This window comes from Chaetodon trifascialis, chromosome 12 (genome assembly GCF_039877785.1).
Source record: "Chaetodon trifascialis isolate fChaTrf1 chromosome 12, fChaTrf1.hap1, whole genome shotgun sequence".
NCBI classification, from domain to species: domain Eukaryota; kingdom Metazoa; phylum Chordata; class Actinopteri; order Chaetodontiformes; family Chaetodontidae; genus Chaetodon; species Chaetodon trifascialis.
The window spans coordinates 4,092,408-4,114,554 of record NC_092067.1 but is presented as its reverse complement, the minus strand read 5'-3'; the positions used below and the strand labels follow the sequence as shown (position 1 = coordinate 4,114,554).

Below are 22,147 nucleotides of genomic sequence, written 5' to 3'. Positions count from 1 at the left end.
GCCTTCGGGTTGGGGATAGGTCTCTCACTATTGTTTCGGCCTACGGGCCGAACAGTAGCGTAGAGTACCCGGCCTTCTTGGAGTCCTTGGGAGGGGTACTGGAAAGTGCTCCAACCGGGGACTCCATTGTTCTGCTGGGAGACTTCAATGCTCACGTGGGCAGCGACAGTGACACCTGGAGGGGAGTGATTGGGAGGAACGGCCTCCCCGATCTGAACCCGAGTGGTGTTCTGTTATTGGATTTCTGTGCTAGTCACAGTTTGTCCATAACGAACACCATGTTCAAGCATAAGGGTGTCCATCAGTGCACGTGGCACCAGGACACCCTAGGCCGGAGGTCAATGATCGACTTTGTAGTCGTATCATCTGACCTTCGGCGGTATGTCTTGGACACTCGGGTAAAGAGAGGGGCTGAGCTGTCAACTGATCACCACCTGGTGGTGAGTTGGATTCGCTGGCAGGGTAAGAAGCGGGACAGACTTGGCAGACCCAAACGTACCGTGAGGGTCTGTTGGGAACGTCTGGCGGAACCCGCTGTCAGGGAAGTTTTCAACTCCCACCTCCGGGAGAGCTTCAACCAGATCCCGAGGGAGGTTGGAGACATTGAGTCCGAATGGACCATGTTCTCCACTTCCATTGTTGATGCAGCCGTCCATAGCTGTGGCCGTAAAGTCGGCGGTGCCTGTCGTGGCGGCAACCCCCGAACCCGGTGGTGGACACCGGAAGTAAGGGATGCCGTCAAGCTGAAGAAGGAGTCCTATCGGGCCTGGTTGGCTCATAGGACTCCTGAGGCAGCTGATGGGTACCGGCAGACCAAGCGTGCGGCAGCTCGGGCGGTTGTAGAAGCAAAAACTCGGGTCTGGGAGGAGTTCGGGGAGGCCATGGAGGAGGACTACCGGTTGGCCTCGAGGAAATTCTGGCAAACCGTTCGGCGCCTCGGGAGGGGGAAGCAGCTTTCTGTCAACACTGTTTACAGTGGAGGTGGGGAGCTGTTGACCTCGACTGGGGATATTGTCGGGCGGTGGAAGGAATACTTCGAGGATCTCCTCAATCCCTCTGTCATGTCTTCCGTAGAGGAAGCAGAGACTGGGGACTTGGAGGTCGATTCATTCATCACCGGGGCTGAAGTCACTGAGGCAGTTCGCAAGCTCCTCGGTGGCAAAGCGCCGGGGGTGGATGAGATCCGCCCTGAGTACCTCAAGTCTCTGGATGTTGTAGGACTGTCTTGGTTGACACGCCTCTGCAGCATCGCGTGGCAGACGGGGACAGTGCCCCTGGACTGGCAGACTGGGGTGGTGGTCCCTCTTTTTAAAAAGGGGGACCGGAGGGTGTGTTCCAACTATCGGGGGATCACACTCCTCAGCCTCCCTGGTAAAGTCTATTCCAGGGTACTGGAGAGGAGAATCCGGCCGATAGTCGAACCCCGGATTCAAGAGGAACAATGCGGTTTTCGTCCTGGCCGTGGAACACTGGACCAGCTCTATACCCTCCACAGGGTGCTTGAGGGTTCATGGGAGTTTGCCCAACCAGTCCACATGTGCTTCGTGGACTTGGAGAAGGCATTCGACCGTGTCCCTCGCGTCATTCTGTGGGAGGTGCTCCAGGAGTATGGGGTTGGAGGCCCTCTGTTGAGGGCTGTACAGTCCCTGTACAACCGGAGCAGGAGCTTGGTCCGCATTGCCGGCAGTAAGTCGGACCTGTTCCCAGTGCATGTTGGACTCCGGCAGGGCTGCCCTATGTCACCGGTTCTGTTCATCATTTTTATGGACAGGATTTCTAGGCGCAGCCAGGGACCGGAGGGGGTTCGGTTCGGGGGCCGGCAGATTTCGTCTCTGCTTTTCGCGGATGATGTTGTCTTGTTGGCTTCCTCGAGCCAGGACCTTCAGCATGCGCTGGGGCGGTTCGCAGCCGAGTGTGAAGCAGCTGGGATGAGAGTTAGCACCTCCAAGTCCGAGGCCATGGTTCTCGACCGGAAAAAGGTGGCTTGCTCCCTTCAGGTTGGAGGAGAGTTCCTGCCTCAAGTGGAGGAGTTTAAGTATCTTGGGATCCTGTTCACGAGTGAGGGAAGGATGGAACGTGAGATTGACAGGCGGATCGGTGCAGCGGCTGCAGTAATGCGGTCGCTGTATCGGTCTGTTGTGGTGAAGAAGGAGCTGAGCCGAAAGGCGAAGCTCTCAATTTACCGGTCAATCTACGTTCCTACCCTCACCTATGGTCATGAACTTTGGGTCATGACCGAAAGAACGAGGTCCCGGATACAAGCGGCTGAAATGAGTTTCCTCCGCAGGGTGGCGGAGCGCTCCCTTAGAGATAGGGTGAGGAGCTCTGTCACCCGGGAGGAGCTCAGAGTAGAGTCGCTGCTCCTCCGCATCGAGAGGAGTCAGCTGAGGTGGCTCGGGCATCTCTATCGGATGCCCCCTGGACGCCTCCCTAGGGAGGTGTTCCAGGCATGTCCCACCGGGGGGAGGCCCCGGGGAAGACCCAGGACACGCTGGAGTGACTACGTCACTCGGCTGGCCTGGGAACGCCTCGGGATCCCCCCGGAAGAGTTGGAGGAAGTGTCCAGGGAGAGGGAAGTCTGGGCGTCCCTGCTCAGACTGCTCCCCCCGCAACCCGGCCCCGGATAGGCGGAAGATAATGGATGGATGGATGGATGATTTAACAATAAAAATGTAAATGGTCATTTTCTCTCTTTCTTTCTCGTAGTTGGTGATTCGTGTCCATTTGTCAGATGAGAGCTCAAAAACCATGATGGTGGACGAGAGACAGACAGTCAGACAGGTATGACTGACTCACATTGCACTTATAGTAAGGATACAATAATAGTAATGTAGCAGAAGCAGTTAGGTGAAAAGCAGAAGATGTCACAGTAGAAGTACTAGTAGCTGTGCCAGTAGTAATATTTGCAGTAATATTCTTCATTATATTCAATAATATTACCATATTTCCTAAAATACTGACTGGAGCCTTTGAAGCAGTGTTGTATTAGAGGCAGGCCTCTATTTGTAATTCTGTTTGTTCAATAAGTATTATTGATCATATTTAAGGATGAAGCCTCGTTTTGATCCACTTAAGGTTAATACACGACACAGTTAAAACATACATAATGGCACTTCCTGTATCTATTTCAAATTGAAAGGCCTCTAACGTTTCAGTGGACAGAAACCCTTCAGTCAAAACTCATTGACTTGAAAGGTTCCCATACAAAATTGATATATAGCTACTGCCATGTGGCAGTTTACGTTACTACAAAATAAAAGTTTGGTTGAGATAATAACACACATAACCCGCTGTGACTGAAATTGGATAACACTTAAAATGAGGACAACACAGTGTTGAAAATAGCATGATTATATTCTTGAGCTTATTAAACTAAAGCAATGGAAATATCATGCATGCAGATAATGTGACAACAACTGGGAGTTTATCCACCTTTGTTTTTTCCTCTGCCTTTAATTCTCACCACCCAGCTTTTATTTGACAACTTTCTTTTTAATTTGAGGAAATATGGTGGTACCATTTGTAAGATTAGTCAGTAGTTCTAGTAGTAGTGTCATAAGCTGTAGTGGTAGTAGGTGTGGTGTTAGCAGTACTTCTGGCATTTGAAATTGTTGTGTAATTAACAGTTTCATAAGCAGTAGTAGTACTAGTATCATTAACAGTAGTAGGTAGTAGTATTAGTAGCAGCAGCAATAGCACCATTAACCGTGGTAGTGCTGTTAGTGCAGTGTTAAGCTCACAGTCTCTCCTCTTCCTCAGGTTTTGGACAGTTTGCTCGAGAAATCTCACTGTGGTTACAGTCCTGACTGGTCATTGGTGGAAACCATCAGTGAGCTGCAGATGGGTGAGCATGCTCAAAACACACACACACACACACACACACACACACACACACAAACGCTGCTTTGTTCTATTAACTGTTGAAATACTCCGTACATACACAGTTATTGCTGGCTGTTAGATCTCAGCAAATAGCAAATTTCACATGATTCAGTGAATTAATAATTGGATGAGCTAGCTTTAGAAAGATAGATTTATGTGTAGTATAACACCTTGGCCTTCCATTTTTGCTGTTGTGCTGTTGTAGCTTAACTGTTGAGTCATTTCGTGTTGAAATTGCTAAAGGTGTTTTGTAGCAACAGAGTGAAGTCATATCTAATGGTTTGCTAGCTTAGACAGAAAAGCCTTTTGAGTGATGCAGCCTGATTTAGTTAATTACTAGTTTGACACAAACGTGGAGTAGTGTGTCCTATTTCAGGTTTCCTGGTGTGTTCAAGGACAGCCATTGTTGAATACATGTGTGCTTGTAGTCAGTAAGATTGTGCTCACCACTTACTATCACACAGCACAGATCTTCAGCCATAAAGATGCTAGCACACACACACACACACACACACACACACACACACACACACACACACACACACACACACACACACACACACCAAGATGTGTGTTTGCCAGCACACACTGTACTACAAGTTTCAACTCCACTTAATACTCTTTGACAAACACATACACACACGCACATACACAGACACACACACACACACACACACACATACACACACACACACACACACACACACACACACACACACACACACACACACACAGAGTCTTTATGTAGGTCCGGTGCAATGATGCGTGTGACCTAACCTACATCTTCAGGGCTTCTGCTGAACAGCCAGTCAGCATCGTTATGAAAGAGAGAGAGAAGGTAAAGTGTAGCTCGTTCTGCCACGTTCAGCTGAACATAAACCTTTCTTCATTTACACAAATCTATTCCACATGTGTCTCTAAAACCTGGGCTGAAGGCCAGCAAGATTTAAATTGGCCCCTGTGTTAATTAAGGTAAGAATAAGTTGTGTGCGTAGCTGCAGGAGACAAACCCTTTGACAAAACCCCCTGCACACACACACACACACACACACACACACACACACACACACACACACACACACACACACACACACACACACACACACACCAGTGCCACTAGCACCACCACCCTGCTGAGTGCCCTTTGGCAAGAGACTGACTTCCTGTCAGATCATAACCTTTGCCCTCTCACTGCAGGCTGGCCTCACACTGTACCCTGCAGAAAATGACACCATCACATAATGGTGTATAATAATAATCTCAAAAGAATAATTATTTTCATTTTCATTGTTATTAGTAGTAATAGTCATAGGAGTAGTTGAAGCTGTAGTATTTGCTGTTATAACAGTAATAGTGCTGATTTCTTGTTCTAAGTATTAATTTCCCAAATTAACTAAATACATCTGGCCCCAAATAAAAAAGGCACTTTTTGGTAGTGAGGTCAACACAGTAGTCCACATATTCAATGTGGGTCACAGCTGACATGGTTTTGTCCATTTCAGCCCCCAGAGGAAAACATCTGAAAGCCACGGAGAGCAGCTGGGGTGTGAGACAGAGTTTGAAAGAGAGAGAATGAGGGCAGCAGACTGCCACGAGACATGCTGCCTCTGGGTTATGAGTGGGGAAAGTCTCTGCAGCGACAGGCCTCTTCATTTTCACGTTCCCAAGCAAATTAGAATCTGTGCTGAAAGATCACAGAAAGCATTAGGTTAACTTGAAATTCTACTCCAGTTGGAAGCTGAACCTTGAAGACCTGTCACCTGCAGATTACGGGTGAATTCAGCACCTAAAACCTGGGCAGGAGTCGCCTCTGAAAAGTAATCATGGCTCTCGTCGTGGTTAATGCTAAAGGACATTCCATAATTAGAGAAACTATTTTTCAGAATCCCCAAAAATCTGATGATAATAGAATAGAAACACATTGCTTTAACTTACAGAACACATTTATGTAATATGTGAATCATACATTTCATTGCTGTATACTTTGCTCTACCTGCTGACTGATAGGTGTATTTCACTGATTTACGACACATATATTATCCTGGATCACCTGATTTAACTCAGAACTAACCTTAAGTATTGAATTCACTCTGGACAGAGCGGATTTTCGAGGATCATGAGAACCTGGTGGAGAACCTGCTGAACTGGACCAGAGACAGCCAGAACCGCCTGATGTTCACAGAACGCATCGAGAAGTATGCTCTGTTCAAAAACCCACAGGTGAGATGCAGACACTTATCAGAGGGTTCACCAAAAGGCAGCTTGTATAATGAAAAAAATCCATGTGTTTTTAAAATGCTAATCAGATGTCTGTCTGTCTCTCTTGTCCTTCTGTCTCATACCTGCTCCCTGTGTGCTGCAGAACTATTTGCTGGGGCGGAAGGAGACATGTGAGATGGCTGAAAGAAACAAAGAGGCTCTGTTGGAGGTTAGTTTGTTTGCTTCTCTTGTACACAGCTGCTTCCTCAAATGAATCTTCACCCTGGAATGCTGGTATTCTTCTAAAAAGATGCTCTTTGTAGTAGAGATGCAAACATCAGCCAGGAAAGTGAAAGTGTTTAGTCTCAAGTCTGGTGACCCCTGAGCTTTTGTCTCATACCTCGTTCAGCCCAGCGTAAGGTATCTTGGGAGCTACCATCCAGACTGACCAATGACCTGTTTTTTACGCCACCGTGGCTCTGCTCACTGTCATTGTGGACGTTATTGTTACAAACCACCGACTGCTGTTTCAGTATTATTCGCCACTCTGCATTTTGCTTAATAGCAATGTAGAAATATGTTATATTGGCATGAATGTCAGAAAATCAGTAAAGATTATAATCAGATTATCTGAGTTTACCTGAATTAGTAGGAGATCTAGAAAACAAACCTGTGTCATAGTGGTGAATAATTGTTCATTATGTGGTTGCACAACAAAATGCGCTCGTACTGTAAATTGATACTGGTGAAAATGTGATTTAGGCTGAAACTGAACTGAACAAGTATCTGTTGTTTCTTTGTGTGTGTGTGTGTGTGTGTGTGTGTGTGTGTGTGTGTGTGTGTGTGTGTGTGTGTGTGTGTGTGTCAGGAGTGTTTCGGCGGTAGCTCTGTGTCTGTCCCTGAGATGGAGGGAGTGTTGTGGCTGAAAGAGGATGGGAAGAAGTCATGGAAGAAACGCTACTTTCTGCTGAGGGCATCTGGCATCTACTATGTTCCCAAAGGAAAGGCCAAGGTGTGTTTAATGACAATAAGCTGAGAGGGCTACAGTATGTGGAGGAAAAACACAGCAGGATTTTTTTTTTATAAAACGGAAAAAAACATACCTAAAATTCAATGTGTGTGTGTGTGTGTGTGTGTGTGTGTGTGTGTGTGTGTGTGTGTGTGTGTGTGTGTGTGTGTGTAGGCATCCAGAGACCTGGTGTGTTTTCTCCAGTTGGATCATGTTAATGTGTACCATGGTCAGGACTACAAGAGCAAGTACAAGGCTCCTACAGACTACTGCATGGTGCTGAAGGTACACTCTCACACACTCTCATATATATTCATGTATACACAGGAGTGATGAGGTTTGGAATAAATTACCACTGTCTGGTTTGTGGCATCGTAGTCTTCTAAAGCCACCTAGTGGTGTAACAGAGTAGTGACACATCTGTTTGATTTAAATTTCAGATGATTTAATTACAGCTACATATATTTTAGAGTGTTTGTAGTAGCAATAGTGACAGGACTTGTACTAATAATAATAATAATAGTAGTAGTAATAACACTACTTGTAAACATAGTAACACACTTTATGTGTTTGTGTAGCATGGTCAGATCCAGAAGAAGTCTCAGTACATCAAGTACCTCTGCTGTGATGATGTCAGAACCCTCCAACAATGGATCAACAGTATTCGCATCGCCAAGGTAGTAACATGTCCTGTGGTAAAACCCAAAATGTTGCCCCCCGTATCATATGCTGAATCTGATCGTGTAGAAACACTCTCCATGCTAAAGCTAAAGCTGTTGTCTGTCTGTCTCTCTCTCAGTATGGGAAGCAGCTGTACATCAATTTCCAGGAGGCAATGAGAAGGACAGAGGCGGCCTATGATTGGTCCTCCCTCTCTTCTTCCTCCATTAAGTCAGGATCAAGCTCCTCCAGCCTTCCAGGTCTGTCTGTCCGCTTTGGCTGAGATCATTCTTTGGCAAGTTCAAAGGCCAAAAGAAGAAGCGTGATCAGTAGTAAAAGTTCAATGAAACATACCTCTGCTTATGTGTCCACACTCCAGAGTCCCAGTCCAACCACTCCAGCCAGTCGGACAGTGGTGTATCAGAGATGACATCATCAGGCCACACCCGCTCCCAGAGTGTTGTCAGCTCCATCTTCTCCGATGCCTGGAGGAGAGGAACGCAAGGAGAGGTGTGAACACACACAAACACTCTGTCCTGTCCTTTCTGGTCATTCCCATGTTTACCTGTGAACTACATTTCCTTTCTGCTTCCCTGCCAGCGCTCTAAGGTGAAGGGACGTATGCCAGTTCCTCTTTGTGCAGGAGGAGGAGGAGGGAGTGGAGGTTAGACAGGAAGTGATGTAACAGGCATGGTAACAGTTTGGCTGCAGCCTTTAAAATGCTAAGCTGTTTGTGTTGATGCTTTGAAGTGACCTTTGACCCAGTTTGTATTCCCATCAGCAGCTTATACAAGCTGTGTTCACCATGTAGTGCTTTAGATAGAAAAACAGGCATAGCATAATTCTTGATCTTCACGGTAACAACTTCCCGTTACATTAAGTAACTGAACATAAACACTCTATATTCACATCAAACCCTCATCTGATGCTGCGTATTCATTGGTGGTCAAATTTCTTTGAACGATGAAACTTTTGCCCCTCTCAGTCTTCACAATATAACAAATCCAAATGTTAGCCATAGAGCAGTGCAATTATATTTTAAAAACATATATTTGATATGGGATATATTTGGTTTGCTAGATCTTGCAGGCATTCTAATCCATTCAGTCAGAATTTAGCTGACCTGGAATGCAAGCTTTCAATGTCCATTCAAATATTTCAGGTGACTGGTTCAAATCTATTAGTGATTTGGGCCGATATTAATCCAGAAAGAGTTCATTATTCAGCTGTTTTTTAACCCTCTGTGTTAAATTATGTATTTCACAAGTATTTTCACCAGTGTTAAATTGTACAAATTTAAAGAGGCCGAAAAACATACACAACACAATGGCTGACAAGCAGCAAAACACTGGACTGTGCCTCTGGTGTCTTTGGTGTTGCGGTTTACTTGAGGGGGATATTTACAACTACTGATGATGTACAGTACATTAAATCAGGATGAATTAAGACAGAAGCTCAGCCGCCACCAACACAAATGCAAATCATCAAATCACTTTGTTGTATATGATTGATATATGTGTTGTATGAAGCTTCTCATGTCATGACAAGTTTCAGGTGAACTTTGTATAGAAATGGCTGCAGCTGAACTGTTGATTTGTTCTAACCTTGTGGTGTGATGGAATGTCCTAACCAACAAATAAAATTTAGGGCACAATTAGGCACACTTTTGTCACATTTTAGATCCAGATTACAACCTATTTGACCCAGTTTCAAACCAGATTGTAACCTGATAAATGCTGTTTGACACCGCAACCTTTCAGACAGTTTACAGAACAGTTCAGAGCCTGTTTGACACCACTGAAAGACAGTCTGATAGGGGCTGTTGCTCTGTCATTTGGCATCATAGCTGCTGTTTAGATTGGGTCCAGATAATCCAGAAGTGGCAAATAACAAACACGGGTTCAGATGAACTATAGCTACACTGCAGCTAAATTGGATGTGTGATGACGTTGCTTTAAGATCAACTCCACAGAAGTTTCTAAGGAACACAACATTATTAGCGTCTGTTTAAATACCTGAGGACACAGAAATTGGATTTTAGAGACCACTTTACTTTGTCTCATACACACAGGTTTAAACCTGAACTAAACCATTAAACTGAAGCTAAGCTTGTGGGCGGCAACCCCCCACAGTTTAGAATTTAAATCTGTTAAGCACTAAGCATTGTTTTTATAAGCTCAACAGTTAAGAGAATGGCCAGATAGATGGACTGACCTTAGTTGATGTTACCTCCTTCACTTGCAGCTGATGAAATTACAAAGCTCTAATAAATGTAACGTCGAGCTGATTATTGTAGGACAGTGTTTTGACAGTGGGTGAGAAAATGTCATGCTCTGGTTGCACCTTAATCTATGTTTCAATGGAAGTTTCAGTAACTGTGTGTTCTCAGACTGCACTGGTTGGCCGTTTGATTTCTTGCATTTTGTTCTTGCATCTTATATTGTTTGGGATCACAGGACAGTGGTAGATTTGTTTTTCACTTGTTATCATTTTGTCTCTCTTCTTCCCTCTCATTTCTCTTGTCTCTTCACCTCCACTGCTTCTCTCACTACCTCTATGCTCCCTCTTCTCACAATCCGTTCTGTTTGCTTCCGTTCTCCTCTTGTTCCTTCTTTTTTGTCTTCTTCTTCTCTCCCTCTTCTCCGTTCTCTCTCCAGATGATGAAGATCGACCCTATCAGTAGGCCTATCCCTCTCCAGATACCTTCCCTCTCCCCACAGCCCCTCCCTGTCTCTCAGCCTCAGACCCCACCCTCTCGGACCAGCTACACTGACGGCCTCATCCCATCTGATGATTCCTCCCCATCACCGCCCTCACCTCCTCCACCTCCGCCTCCTCCCCCCATCGCAAGTGTGGCCCATCAGCCATCACCTACCTCCTCATATATTAAGTACAGCACACTGGCTCGCCTACAGAACCAGAGCCAGCCCAGGACACAACCGGCAGGAGCCGCCCCGCCTTCCCTTCCCATCCAGTTCAGCAAACCCAGCTACAATACCCTCCCAGCTGTTTACAGCACCTCTCCTCAACTACCACCATCTCCTCCTCCTCCTCCTCCACCCGCAGCGCCGGCTCCTGGCTCAGCTATGGCTGCACTGAAATTTGGTCCATCAAGCCCTTCTGCTCTCCCACCCCCACCCCCACTGGAGGAGGAAGTGCAGGAGGCCTACTACCTCCCTCCTCCTCCACCGGAGAGCCAGGAGACCAATGGGTTGCCTCTGCCCCCACCTCCAGAGACAGTCCTTAGCTCCTGCACTCAACTCTCCAACAAGGGCCTCCAGCAGTTCCTGGCACAGAAGTTTCCCAACATGGTGTATGACTTTAGCCCACCAGTGACTGAAGATCATTCTCCTCCCCCACCTACAGCTGAGCTTTCTCCTCCTACCTCCCTGCAAGTCCTCCAACCTCTGTCCCCCAATGCACCCCCTCCTGCACCTCCCAAAACCTTCACTGGTGGTTTTCCCCCTCAAACTGCTCCCAAACCCTCAGGTCCATCTTCCCTTCCAATTGCCCTCTCACCTGTGTCACCAACACAGCCACATAGCAGCCACGGGCCAGTTAAAAAGCAGCAAAGTTTCTCAACGGGACATTCCCCAAATCAGCCACCTCCCACTCTGCCGAAGCAGCACAGCCTCTCCTCCAAAAACCTTGCCCTCTCTCCCTCTTCCTCCTCGTCTTCAGTCTCCATTGCGGCGGCTACCTCCTCTTTGGTCAAACAGATTGTCAATCAGTTCCCCGGAAATTCTGCCCCTTCCTCTCTGCCTGCCTCTAACTCCATAGAAGGATCTAAGTTCAGTGCTCCTCAGTCTCCTCCAGCAGTCAAGGCCAAACCAAAGTGGCAGCCAGGAGGCGTTGTGGCTCCTCAGTCCCCAGAGTTCCCTCCACCCCCTCCTGACAGCTCCCTAGGAGATTTCCCTCCTCCTCCGTCTTCATCCTCCTCCAAGACAGGCTCCCCAATAAAGAAGTCGCCTTCGACCTCGTCCACAGGTTCCACCAAGCGAGGGCCTCCACCAACCCCACAGAGAGCATCCTCCATCCGGTCGTCAGGTGAGACCCAGGATGAGAGGCCAAAGAAGGTGGAGAGCCTGGTCAACAAATTTGGCCAAGCTCCTCAAACAGGTACCTCGTCCAGCTCCTCGTCAGTGACTGGGTCTCCATCAAAAGATTCTGCCTCGCTTCCTGCTCCACTCCCTAAGCCAGGCAAGTTGAACTTGGCAAACCTCCCATTGGCGCTGCAGGGGCTGCAAACAGGCCAGCACCATCAGCCATCTGAGTTCCCATCGCCCCCTCCCCCCCCTCCCCCCTCCCAGCCACCTCATGTTGACTCATCACCTGACTACTTCCCACCTCCCCCGAGTGACTCTGAGCTGTTCCCTCCTCCTCCCCACCCATCAGAGTTCCATCACCCCCCAAAGGTCGCTGTGGTGAACCCCCAGCCTCAGATGCAGCCATCTCAGCAATCTGCAACTTCCTCCTTGTCGTCATCATCATGGAAACAAGGCTCACTGAAGAAGGGGGCAGTTCCTCCTCCAACACTGAACCGACGAGCCAGCAACACAAAACAGTATGACAATACAACTTCAGTGCCCCTCTCGCCACCTCCCCTGTCTCAGACCCCACCTCCCTCCCTGTCTTCTTATTCTTCCTCTTCCTCTCCTGTCCCCCCCACCTCCCCGAAAGCAGTGGGGCCAGGCTCCCTGGCACTAAAGCCTCTCTTCCTGGAAGACCTCAATCGCACCCTTAAGAGGAAGTCAGTGTCCCGCCATGGTTCGCTCACCTCTTCCCACCTCATCTCCTCCTCTAAGATGGAGCCTGTGGGCACCATGGACGACATGGCACTCCTCCCACCTCCTCCCCCTGAGCTCCTGCAGCAGCAGCAGCAGCAGGGTGTCCGAGGACACTCCCAAACTTTGTCTCGCCACCACACACACTCCCACTCCACCAAACATGCCAACATCTCAGGCTATGCAACGCTGCGGCGAGGCCCACCTCCCGCGCCTCCAAAACGGGACCAAAGCACCAAACTGACCAGTGAGTGGTAGGGAGTAAGGACACTGGGTGGAGCCTAAAGAACTGAATGGATTATTTAGGTCTCATCATTCCTCCAGAGAAGAAGTGCTCAATGTCTGTCTTGACTTGTCCGTCTCTCCTCATCCTGAACCATCCACCCTTGGATTCCGAGTAGTAGCAAGCCGTCTTTCCGACTCTTAATCTCAGAATATGATTGTTCCTACTATCCTCATTATTATTATCACCCTCATCATTGCTATCATACCAATACATGTTTAATCCACTGACATGAGTAAAAATATATATATGTATATATATCTGTATACAAGCAAGCGAGAAAAAGTCACCTATCAAGCTTTTTTCACAATGTCTGTGCAGCTTTGCATTGAAATATACAGAAGATGAGACTTGATCGACAACAGCAACAGAGACAATTTGCTGCAAAATAACTGGTACTGCATGGAGCCGCGGCAATGGAAGTAGTGTTACCGATGAAGGGAAGGAGGGATCAATGGAAGGAACAACAGATGCAAAAGTGGGATGTTGTGTTAAGAAATGTATGTTGTGAAACAGGGGGTGGAGCAATGCCATTTATGTCAAACTTTTTTGTGTGTGTTTTATATAAGATTATTTAATACTGGAAAGATATGTTGTTATTATTATAATTATTTGAAGTTTTTAAGAAGTGTCAAAAGAGAAGGAGTTTGACTGGACATGGGTCTGTATCGTCAAAGTGTTGATCCGAGTTACCAAACTAGTATACAGCTTGTTTTACTGAGATTATATTTGGACCATTTTATCAAATCATATTTCTTTAAACTTAGAGCTTCGTGGCTGATTGGTTGGTGACTCCAAGGGATAAAACGTAATTCTTGAAACAAATAGTTCTCATAATTTATTTTGAGAATCAGACAGTCTGTTCTCAGATTACAGATGTTTTGAACTGCTAACCAGTTTGAAATCAGATTATATCACACAATATTACATATTATCTCACAAGAAGGACCTATACACCAACTGGTTCACACATCTTCCCTTACCCCTGTAAAGTTAGATGTCTTGAAGGACATAAGGTAAGGTAAGGAAATAGTTTGCACATTTAGATCCATGTGTCCTTCATCCCAGTTGCCCAAATAAGACATCCAAATTTGAAATTAATATAGATCATTTTTTCACTATCAGGCCTGACCCGCAGAGACTAAACCAGAACCTCCTTTAATCTGAGCTTATCTCAGTAACAACAAACCAATTTGGGCACATTTTGGTGGAAGACTTGATTACCACCTTCTTTCAACAAATTCTAAAAACTATTCTGTTAATTCATCAGTCGTCAGCTTTGCAGCTAGTCAGTTAGGCCATTGCTTGCAAGTAAACCAAGCATCTAGTCAGCTACAGTGAACTCAGTCTGAAAGAAGGGGCTCATCAGTCAGTCTCTTGCTTGTCATCTTAGTAACTGGTCAGTCACTTGTCTAGTTAGTTATTTAAGGTGTGTGTCCACATACGGTAGCATCTTATATGATCAGAGAAGCCCAAGGGATCCACAGAACAAGTGCCTGAAAAACCAAACTTTCTCCTCACAGGTGTGTGGTAACATCATACCCTGCAGAAAACCATTGACTGTAACTTCTGTGATGTCGGCCATTAAACTTCTGCCATTTTGAAGCTAGGATTTGAGGTTTACCATTCACACACTGCCATCTTTGTCAGCTACTGCAGCCAGAAAACCCAAATTTGAGCAAAAAGGAAGCCTGGGAGGAGCTGATGTTGGACAACAAGCAGCAACTGACCTGGCTGAGAGTAGAAGGCTGAGACAACAGTCAGGCTTGAGAACATACCCCTTGTTAGGCCTTAATTTCTAATTAATGAAACAGTAATTCTGAAAATAGTCATGACAGCTGATATTAGAAGAGGCAATTACGGAATTCTCCTGTCAAGTTATTTTACAGTTGTAATGTATGTATGTGCTCCCATATCCAGTTATAATTCTTTATTTCTTACTTGGGGTAATTTTAGTGTTTTGCATCTGTTTCTGCTGTGTAAACAATAAGATTGTTTTGTTGTTTAAACTGTAATCTCCAGCCTCCTCTGCTATGATACTTAGGAATGTGTGAAAAACGGAGCCTCTGAGTTTTTATTTTGCCAAATTCAACCAAATTTTAAATTAATATTTGGAATTGAAGCCATTAGGTAATTAATTTATTGGTCAATTGACTTGAAATTATTCTGCAACAAGTTTTAGAATTATTGAAGTAATGTTTTTAAGCAAAATGCATCTCATATCTTAGTATTTACTGATTTTATTAGTCATCTATGATGGTTAACTGAAAACCTTTGGGCTTTGGATTCTTGTCTGGACAAAATGATCATTTCAAAATATGTCAATCTGGGCTCTGGGAAATTGTGATGCAGATTTTTCACTACTTTCTTCCTGAGTGTACTGACCTTAGGTGCTCAGAGATTCCCTACATAAAGAAAGAAGAGCACTCTTAAAGAAATGAAAAACAGACCCTGGTGCCAGGAGGCACTTTCAAGCACTATAAACAGCAGTGGCACTTGGAGAAAGATGCCTAATAGATCCACCCTGAGTCACTTTGATAATTAGCTATCTAATTAGCTAGTCAGTATATCATTTAAGACAAGTACGATGTGGTTTTTAGTAACATTTTTGGAAAAAATGTCGTCTGTCGGTTAGTTAGGTAGGTAGTCATGATAGTATTTTTTTCAGGGGAGCGGCTACATCAGATCAGTAACTAGTGACCTAGCCATTTAAGTTAGCTAGTCTGTTGCTCTTGGGAAGTATCCCGTTTTTTTCTGTGTCGAGATCAGCTGATAAAGGCTTCCTATAGTTTTTACACTTTATGTGCAGCTGAGCCTAGGTCTGTGTCTACCTTACTGTTTCTATCATCCTTGCAGTTCCTAGATTAACATTATCTGCATGACATGTCAACACCAGTGCAACAGCTCTGCCAAAAATTTGAAATTACTACTACAGTTTTGGTTTTTAATGTGCAATTTTTAAGTACTCTGATTTCACTTTAAAGGATAATTACGATTGCAAAATTATTTCAATTATTTTTAAATCAAATTTGTCGTTTTTTTGTTTTTTTTTATATATATTGTTGAAGTGGAGAATTCACCCCAGAGAAGTACTTCCTGTGTCCGCTGCCCTGCAGGAAATGAATCACTAGGCTTACATCATGGTTTATTTCAGTGACGGAAGAACAGCATACAGTTTAAAACTGATGAGTGAAATGTGTTGCTCAGGGACACCCAGCAGAGCACATGCCTGTTATTGGTGTCAAACCTGCTGTTGCATTTCAAATAAATAAGAAACATGAATCAATCTGAAGTGCAAATCCTAGAGTTTTTACACAGGTCAAAGATGACTGTTCCCAGGGGTTGGAAATTGGGGATTTAAAGTGTTATGGATGGGTTTCGGGCATTGAGAAGGCTTGGGCAGAGGTATGGCATCACACTGTGTTTGAGTCACTGTGAACTTTGTTGTCTTTGTGATGTTTGATGATGCATGCAGTGGAGCAGTGAGAACGAAGCTCCTGAAAGCAGTCTGTACATCACATTAAACCAAAAAAGTCACAATGTCAGCCTACTCCACTCGGTGAATATGAAAGTACTGTTTCAAATTTGTGAGGCTACCTTTAAACAAGGGAAGTTCAGTCTATGATATGCCTGGCTTTCAAGTAGTTTAATTTGTGGGAAAACTTGCTAACAAAGGTGGATGTTGCTTTGTGTTTTGAATATGGTGTGTGATTTTGAATTGAATTTTAGTCCGTGTTTAGGAACAGCAAGAGTAGACAAAAGTTCTTTTTTTTTAACTGAAGTTATTTTCTCCAACATTTAAAAGAACCTGAATGTCACTACTCTGAGCTATCAGAAATTCTAAAGTTACAAAGTGGTGAATGCAATATAAATGGATTGTTCAAATGGACTCTCACTCGAAGGCACCATACGAAGCAGAAGGTTACAGCTTAGAAAGGTTAACAGTCAGACAAACTCATTGTGTCTATAATTCTCAGTAAAGATTTGTGTGAGGCATCAAAAAACAAGGATCACCTCCTGTTTTCTTGCCCAGACGCTTATGTTAAATAAAATGTTCAAACCAAGATCACGTTGTGGAGCTATGGTGTCATAAATGGGAAAACACTCTAATATTGATGCATTCTGGGGACCCTTTCCAAAAGGAGAAAACACTGAGAAACAGTATCTGAACGCAGATCAGAACAGACACTTTCACCAGTCACAGTAGGGAAACGCAGGCGTTAGTAATAACCAGAATTCCTGAAGAAAATGCTGTGTGGATGCTGAGAGCTGAAAAACATTTGGCAACATTGCTGGAAATGCAGAAAAGTGAAATTGCCTGAAAACTTTAATGCTAAAATGCATAACACTGCACCGCTGAAAAAGTAAGAGGAAAATGTACGAGGGGAGGACGGAGAGTTCGAGGAGAGAAAGAAGAGACAAAAGAGGAGGAAGGAGAGAATGATGAGGAGGATGATCTGATGAAGACTGTGTGTGTGTGTGTGTGTGTGTGTGTGTGTGTGTGTGTGTGTGTGTGTGTGTGTGTGTGTGTGTGTGTGTGTGTGTGTGTGTGTGTGTGTGAGAGAGAGAGAGAGAGAGAGTTCAGAACAGAGGAACAAACTGATTTAATGGTTTAATAAGATAATCAACATCTGCTGTGTGTAACTGCAACTAACTGAAAAGAGCAAGAACAACCACTCAAACAAGAGTCCCTCGTTCAAAAAGTGTAGGTCATCATCAAGTGAGCATCCTCAGGTGCTGCTCGAGACGTAGATGTGAAGATTGTGTGGATAAAGTGAAAAACGGGCCTCGGATGTGAAAGGTAAATAACACTGAAGTCAATGAGAGTTGAAGGGCACAGATTTGAAGTCGTGATTGTTTTAAAAGGTTCATTTTCTGAAAGACAACAAGTTTTCCTTTTCTTAAGAGTGAAACTTGTGGGAGAAAGAGTGAGTTGAAGAGAAGTTATTTTTGGAAGATTTTACAGCTCCTGACCACTCTGGCGATGAAGTCACCCACTTTAACTGCAAACATTCCATCCAATACACACCCATTATAAAAAAAAGGTATAAAACTTAAACTGTCATTTAAAAAAGTATGAAAGATTTGAAAAAGTTGAATACAGGTTGAAAAGTTGTAAGTCTGGTGAATGTTTTAAAGTGTGAATAAGGTCTGAAGCTGAAAGTATGCTGAAGTAGCAGCATTTCAAATTGGAGTGGGTTTGAAGAGGAGTTGAGGATTTCTCCATTGACTTACAGGCTCTCTGCAAAACCTGCCTGTGTGCTCCTCCTTGGAAAAAAATAAAATTAAAAGTCATTAACCAAGTCTTGGATGACTGCAGGGGCAGCAGTGAGTCCAAAAGACATCACCAGATACTCAAAATGCCCCAGAGTTGTATTAAATGCAGTCTTCCATTCGTCCCCCTCTTATCCTCAGCAGGTGAGTGTTCCAGGGGTCCAGTTTAGTAAAGACAATGGCTCCCTGAAGAGGTTCTTGATGTAAGTCTCCATGGTCTGCCTTTCAGGGCGTGACAGGTTGTAGAGGTAACTGGTCAGTAATGGAGCTCCAGGGAGGAGATCAATGGGGCAGTCATTCAGATGGTGAGGGGGTAGTGAGACGGTTAGCTTCTTGCTGAACACCCCAAAGAGATCATGATATTCCTGGGTCACTGTGGACAAATGTGGTGGTTTCACAGTCTTGGAGATGGAGGAGACTGTAGACAATGACATAAACAGAACAGGCAGAGAGTTTGTTATTAGACCCGTCAATCTGAGGATTATGCTTCTTTAACCAGGAAACAGAGGGGTATGAGGTCCAGACATGGCACATAACCTGATCTGCTCTGAATGGTAACTGGGTTAACTCAACAATACCCCCACCGCTATTGGTAAGTCTGCTCCTTTGGCTGAACTGCACAGGTCATAATGAGCCTCTGCAATACAAGCATACACCTGCATGTAAGTGACCCTGTCTGAGTCAGCTGGATCCATGCTGGTTGAATTGTTCTGTCACAGGTGTAAGTGGACCCAAATGCTGAGACCGACACAAAGACAGGGATATGTGAAAGAAAGGCCAACGTCTGATAAATGGTTCAAAAATGTGCAACAGATGAGTTGAAGAGATCCACACACTGAAGCTGGTGAGTCAACAGAGTGACCAGGCAGGGGGAGAGTCCAGATCCAGTTTACTCACAACAACAGACTGACAGCATGAAGGTAGGCAGGAGTCAGACAAGGCAAACAACAGAAAAATACTTCAGTGATCTCTGGAGTCTCAGTCATTACCACAAGGATAAACAGACATATGGAATGCTGTCTTAAACCACTGCTACTTACACTGTATATTGTGTTAGCAGGTGAGTCTTGATTCCTTGATTGGGTGCAGCTGTGCTCAGGAGGAGAGGTGGCTGGGACCAACCTGTCGGCCATGCCCTGACGCAGACTCACCATACGTTTACACGTAGCAGGGTATGTTGGAAAACGGATATTTTGGCCCCTCCGTTTTCAAAAATAACATTGTACACACAACATCGTTTTCAAAAATGTTGTCATTTACATGAACCCGGATAAATACACCGTCGAGTGCATCGTAACTATGCCAAACCTATAACATTGGTGAATAAATGCTCAAATAAAACAGTGAATGATGGTGACATTTGGGAAAAGAAAATCCTGTAGGACCTAAACATTCCCTCTCTGAACAGTGCTATATCTTTGCATGTTTTTTTGCTTTGATGCTCTTTAAGTTTGTTATTAAATGTGCTGTCAAACACTTTCACACAGGAAGTGATTTGTCAGACAGGTAATAAATAAGACAGACAGATGAACACAAACACACCTGGGAGGCCAAGCCACAATGCCAGCTGTCAGTGAAACCATCGTTATTATTAACGATAATTTGCTGTGTTGCTGCACTGAAAATGTATAAAAAGTGTTTAACTTATTTTGCCGTTATTTCAGTAAACCAAATTTCAGTTATTTACACTAAATGTGTCAATTCAAGCTTTTCACCTTTGAGTAACAGTTACTGTTCTGTTCCATTCCCTCCCATCATGTGTGTTTAGTGAGGTAAATGAAGAATCACTGTGAGAGCAAAGCCATCAGACAGCTGTGGCGGGCATAGCTGATTAATGGTACAGTGGCGCCCCCTCGTGGCATAATGGAAATAGGGAAGTGAGAACGCATTGAGACAGTTTTTTTCTTTATTTCCCAACGAGAGAGACAACATGGCCACAAAAATAGTGCCAGGTCGCTCTTGTACAGCACAATGGAGCAGAACAACTACTTTTGTTTAAAATACAACTCCTTTGCATTACCAGTGTTTAATTGCAGGTGGTTCAGCCCACATCAGTCATCTAAGGAGTCCATTACCCCCCTACACTAAGCCTCCTTCTCCTCACTGATGGAGCCCATAGTTGCAGAGTCTCCTGAGAACTCCTGCAGGTGGCAGGACTTGAAGTTGTATCTGAGGTCCGACATGCAGTGGGTGAACAGTGACAGGGCCAGTCACTGTGGGCCAAATGTGTTACTCACCACAGTGCCAGACACGCCATGAGCTTGTTTCTCCGCAAGGCAGGCCGGTTGGTGTTGAATACACTGGAGAAATCAAAGAACATGGCTCTCATCGTGCCACCCGGCCCACCAAGGTAATTCTACTCCCAGCTTTGAGTGGTAGGCAAACTGAAGGATGTCCAGTAAGGATTTAACCAGGGCCGTGGGTGTGACAGGAACAGTCCTGAGAGTTTATCCCAATGTCTGGGATCAGGGGGTTAGTGTGAGATTCAGCAAGTCCGAGGAACAAAGGTAAACAGACATTTTATGAACTTATTTATTAAGTTACTTTAACTGCTGAGACCTTGGTGAACAGCTAATTTAAAATTATTCAATAAAGATCAAAATTAAGATTATTCAGTAACACTTCATTTGATTTAAAATCTATGAGAAACAATCAAAACTGTCAAATAGAAACTTAAATTAATAAACTTAAAAGATTCCAAGTGCTTATGGATTCATTGTTCTGTTGTGTTTCCAGTATGGTTACAACAAAAAAAATGTCTGTGTGGAAAAAAGGGTTACAGCAGTCAGTCATGACAGTGAAGCTGCCTAGACCTGGATTTGTTCGATGGATACCTGGATAGATGTAGATTCTTCCTCCTCCAGTGCGCTCTGGTGTTTTGCCAAAGACTGCTGACCTTTGCCACAGATCATTCAAAGGTACATTATGTTCTGGGATTATTAAGAGGGAGGGCACTGGCATGGGCCGTGACGTTTCAGGCTAATAATTTCAATCTCATAATGAGCTTGTATCTGACTTCCAGAAAATGTATTATTGTATTATTGTTGTTAAGGTAATATTTGACCGTCCTAATCATGGCGGACACTCAACGGCTGCAGAGCCTCCAGCAGGGATCCCTCAGATCCTTGTTGGAGGATCCTGCTGGATATAGTGGACTACTCCACTGAGTTCCCCATAGTAGTCGCTAATACCAAGTGGAATGATGACACCCTTCAAATAATATTTTAGATGAACTGAATGAGCAAATCAGATTAATTAGCGGCCCAAGATGAACCAGCTAACTCATTAGCCATACGAATTGATGCTTGACTGCGAAAATGCTGCAAGGAGCAGCTGAGGCAGTAGCCTTCATCCTCACAGGCGTTTCTTTCCACTCCCCCTCCTTCCCTACCAGCTGTACACTGATCTGCTGGTTCCCCTGCCTCCACCTTGGTCCTTTCCACCGCTGAAGAACCCATGCAACTAGGCTGGGCACAATTAACTACAGCCGAGAAGAACCAAAGAATGGCGGCTGGTGAGTGTCTTTACTCTGGGCAGATTGGACATTTTCTAGCAAACTATTCTCTAGGCTCATCTGTATCTATTGGGGTGCGGATGAACCAAACTCAGCCTGAAGCCCCACCCCAATCCAGAACTCAAATTCCAGCTACTCTCTGCTATGACCAGTTGTTCATGTCCATACCCACACTTACTGACTCTGGAGCAGAGGAGTTTTTTAAATGAACATTTTGCCCTCTAATCTCACATTCCCCTCGAGCCTCTAGACTGTCCCATAACTGCTAATGCTCAAGACTGTAGACAGCCAGCCCATATCACTCATTGCACAGTCCCCATCTCCCTTGTCATTCCTAACCACAGAGAAAAGATCCAATTTCATGTTTTCTTTAGTGGAATGTCAATTGTTCTCTCTCCCCTGCTTCTTTGTGATAATGCACCAGCAACTTTCTTGACCACTGTTATTGGCCTTTTTGGCAGGATCTCTGGACCAACTCACTGAGGTCCAGATGATGGGGGCCACTCTCTGTGTTTCCAGGCCTTCACTGTCAGTGATAATCC

The 22,147-nt window shown here is 44.8% G+C and overlaps 1 protein-coding gene across 2 annotated transcripts in view; it reads left to right on the top strand.

Moving 5' to 3' along the window:
- Positions 1 to 12,919, top strand: part of raph1a (Ras association (RalGDS/AF-6) and pleckstrin homology domains 1a) — a 60,487-nt gene extending 47,568 nt beyond the window's left edge. For both annotated transcript variants that reach the window (XM_070975329.1, XM_070975328.1), the window contains 10 exons: positions 2,707 to 2,781; positions 3,760 to 3,844; positions 5,981 to 6,102; positions 6,245 to 6,310; positions 6,950 to 7,093; positions 7,265 to 7,375; positions 7,669 to 7,767; positions 7,890 to 8,010; positions 8,130 to 8,260; positions 10,408 to 12,919. In XM_070975329.1, coding sequence (XP_070831430.1) covers positions 2,707 to 2,781; positions 3,760 to 3,844; positions 5,981 to 6,102; positions 6,245 to 6,310; positions 6,950 to 7,093; positions 7,265 to 7,375; positions 7,669 to 7,767; positions 7,890 to 8,010; positions 8,130 to 8,260; positions 10,408 to 12,792 — 3,339 coding nt within the window. In that variant the 3' untranslated portion in view covers positions 12,793 to 12,919. The remainder of the gene's footprint in view (positions 1 to 2,706; positions 2,782 to 3,759; positions 3,845 to 5,980; positions 6,103 to 6,244; positions 6,311 to 6,949; positions 7,094 to 7,264; positions 7,376 to 7,668; positions 7,768 to 7,889; positions 8,011 to 8,129; positions 8,261 to 10,407) is intronic.
- The last annotated feature ends 9,228 nt before the right edge of the window (positions 12,920 to 22,147 follow it).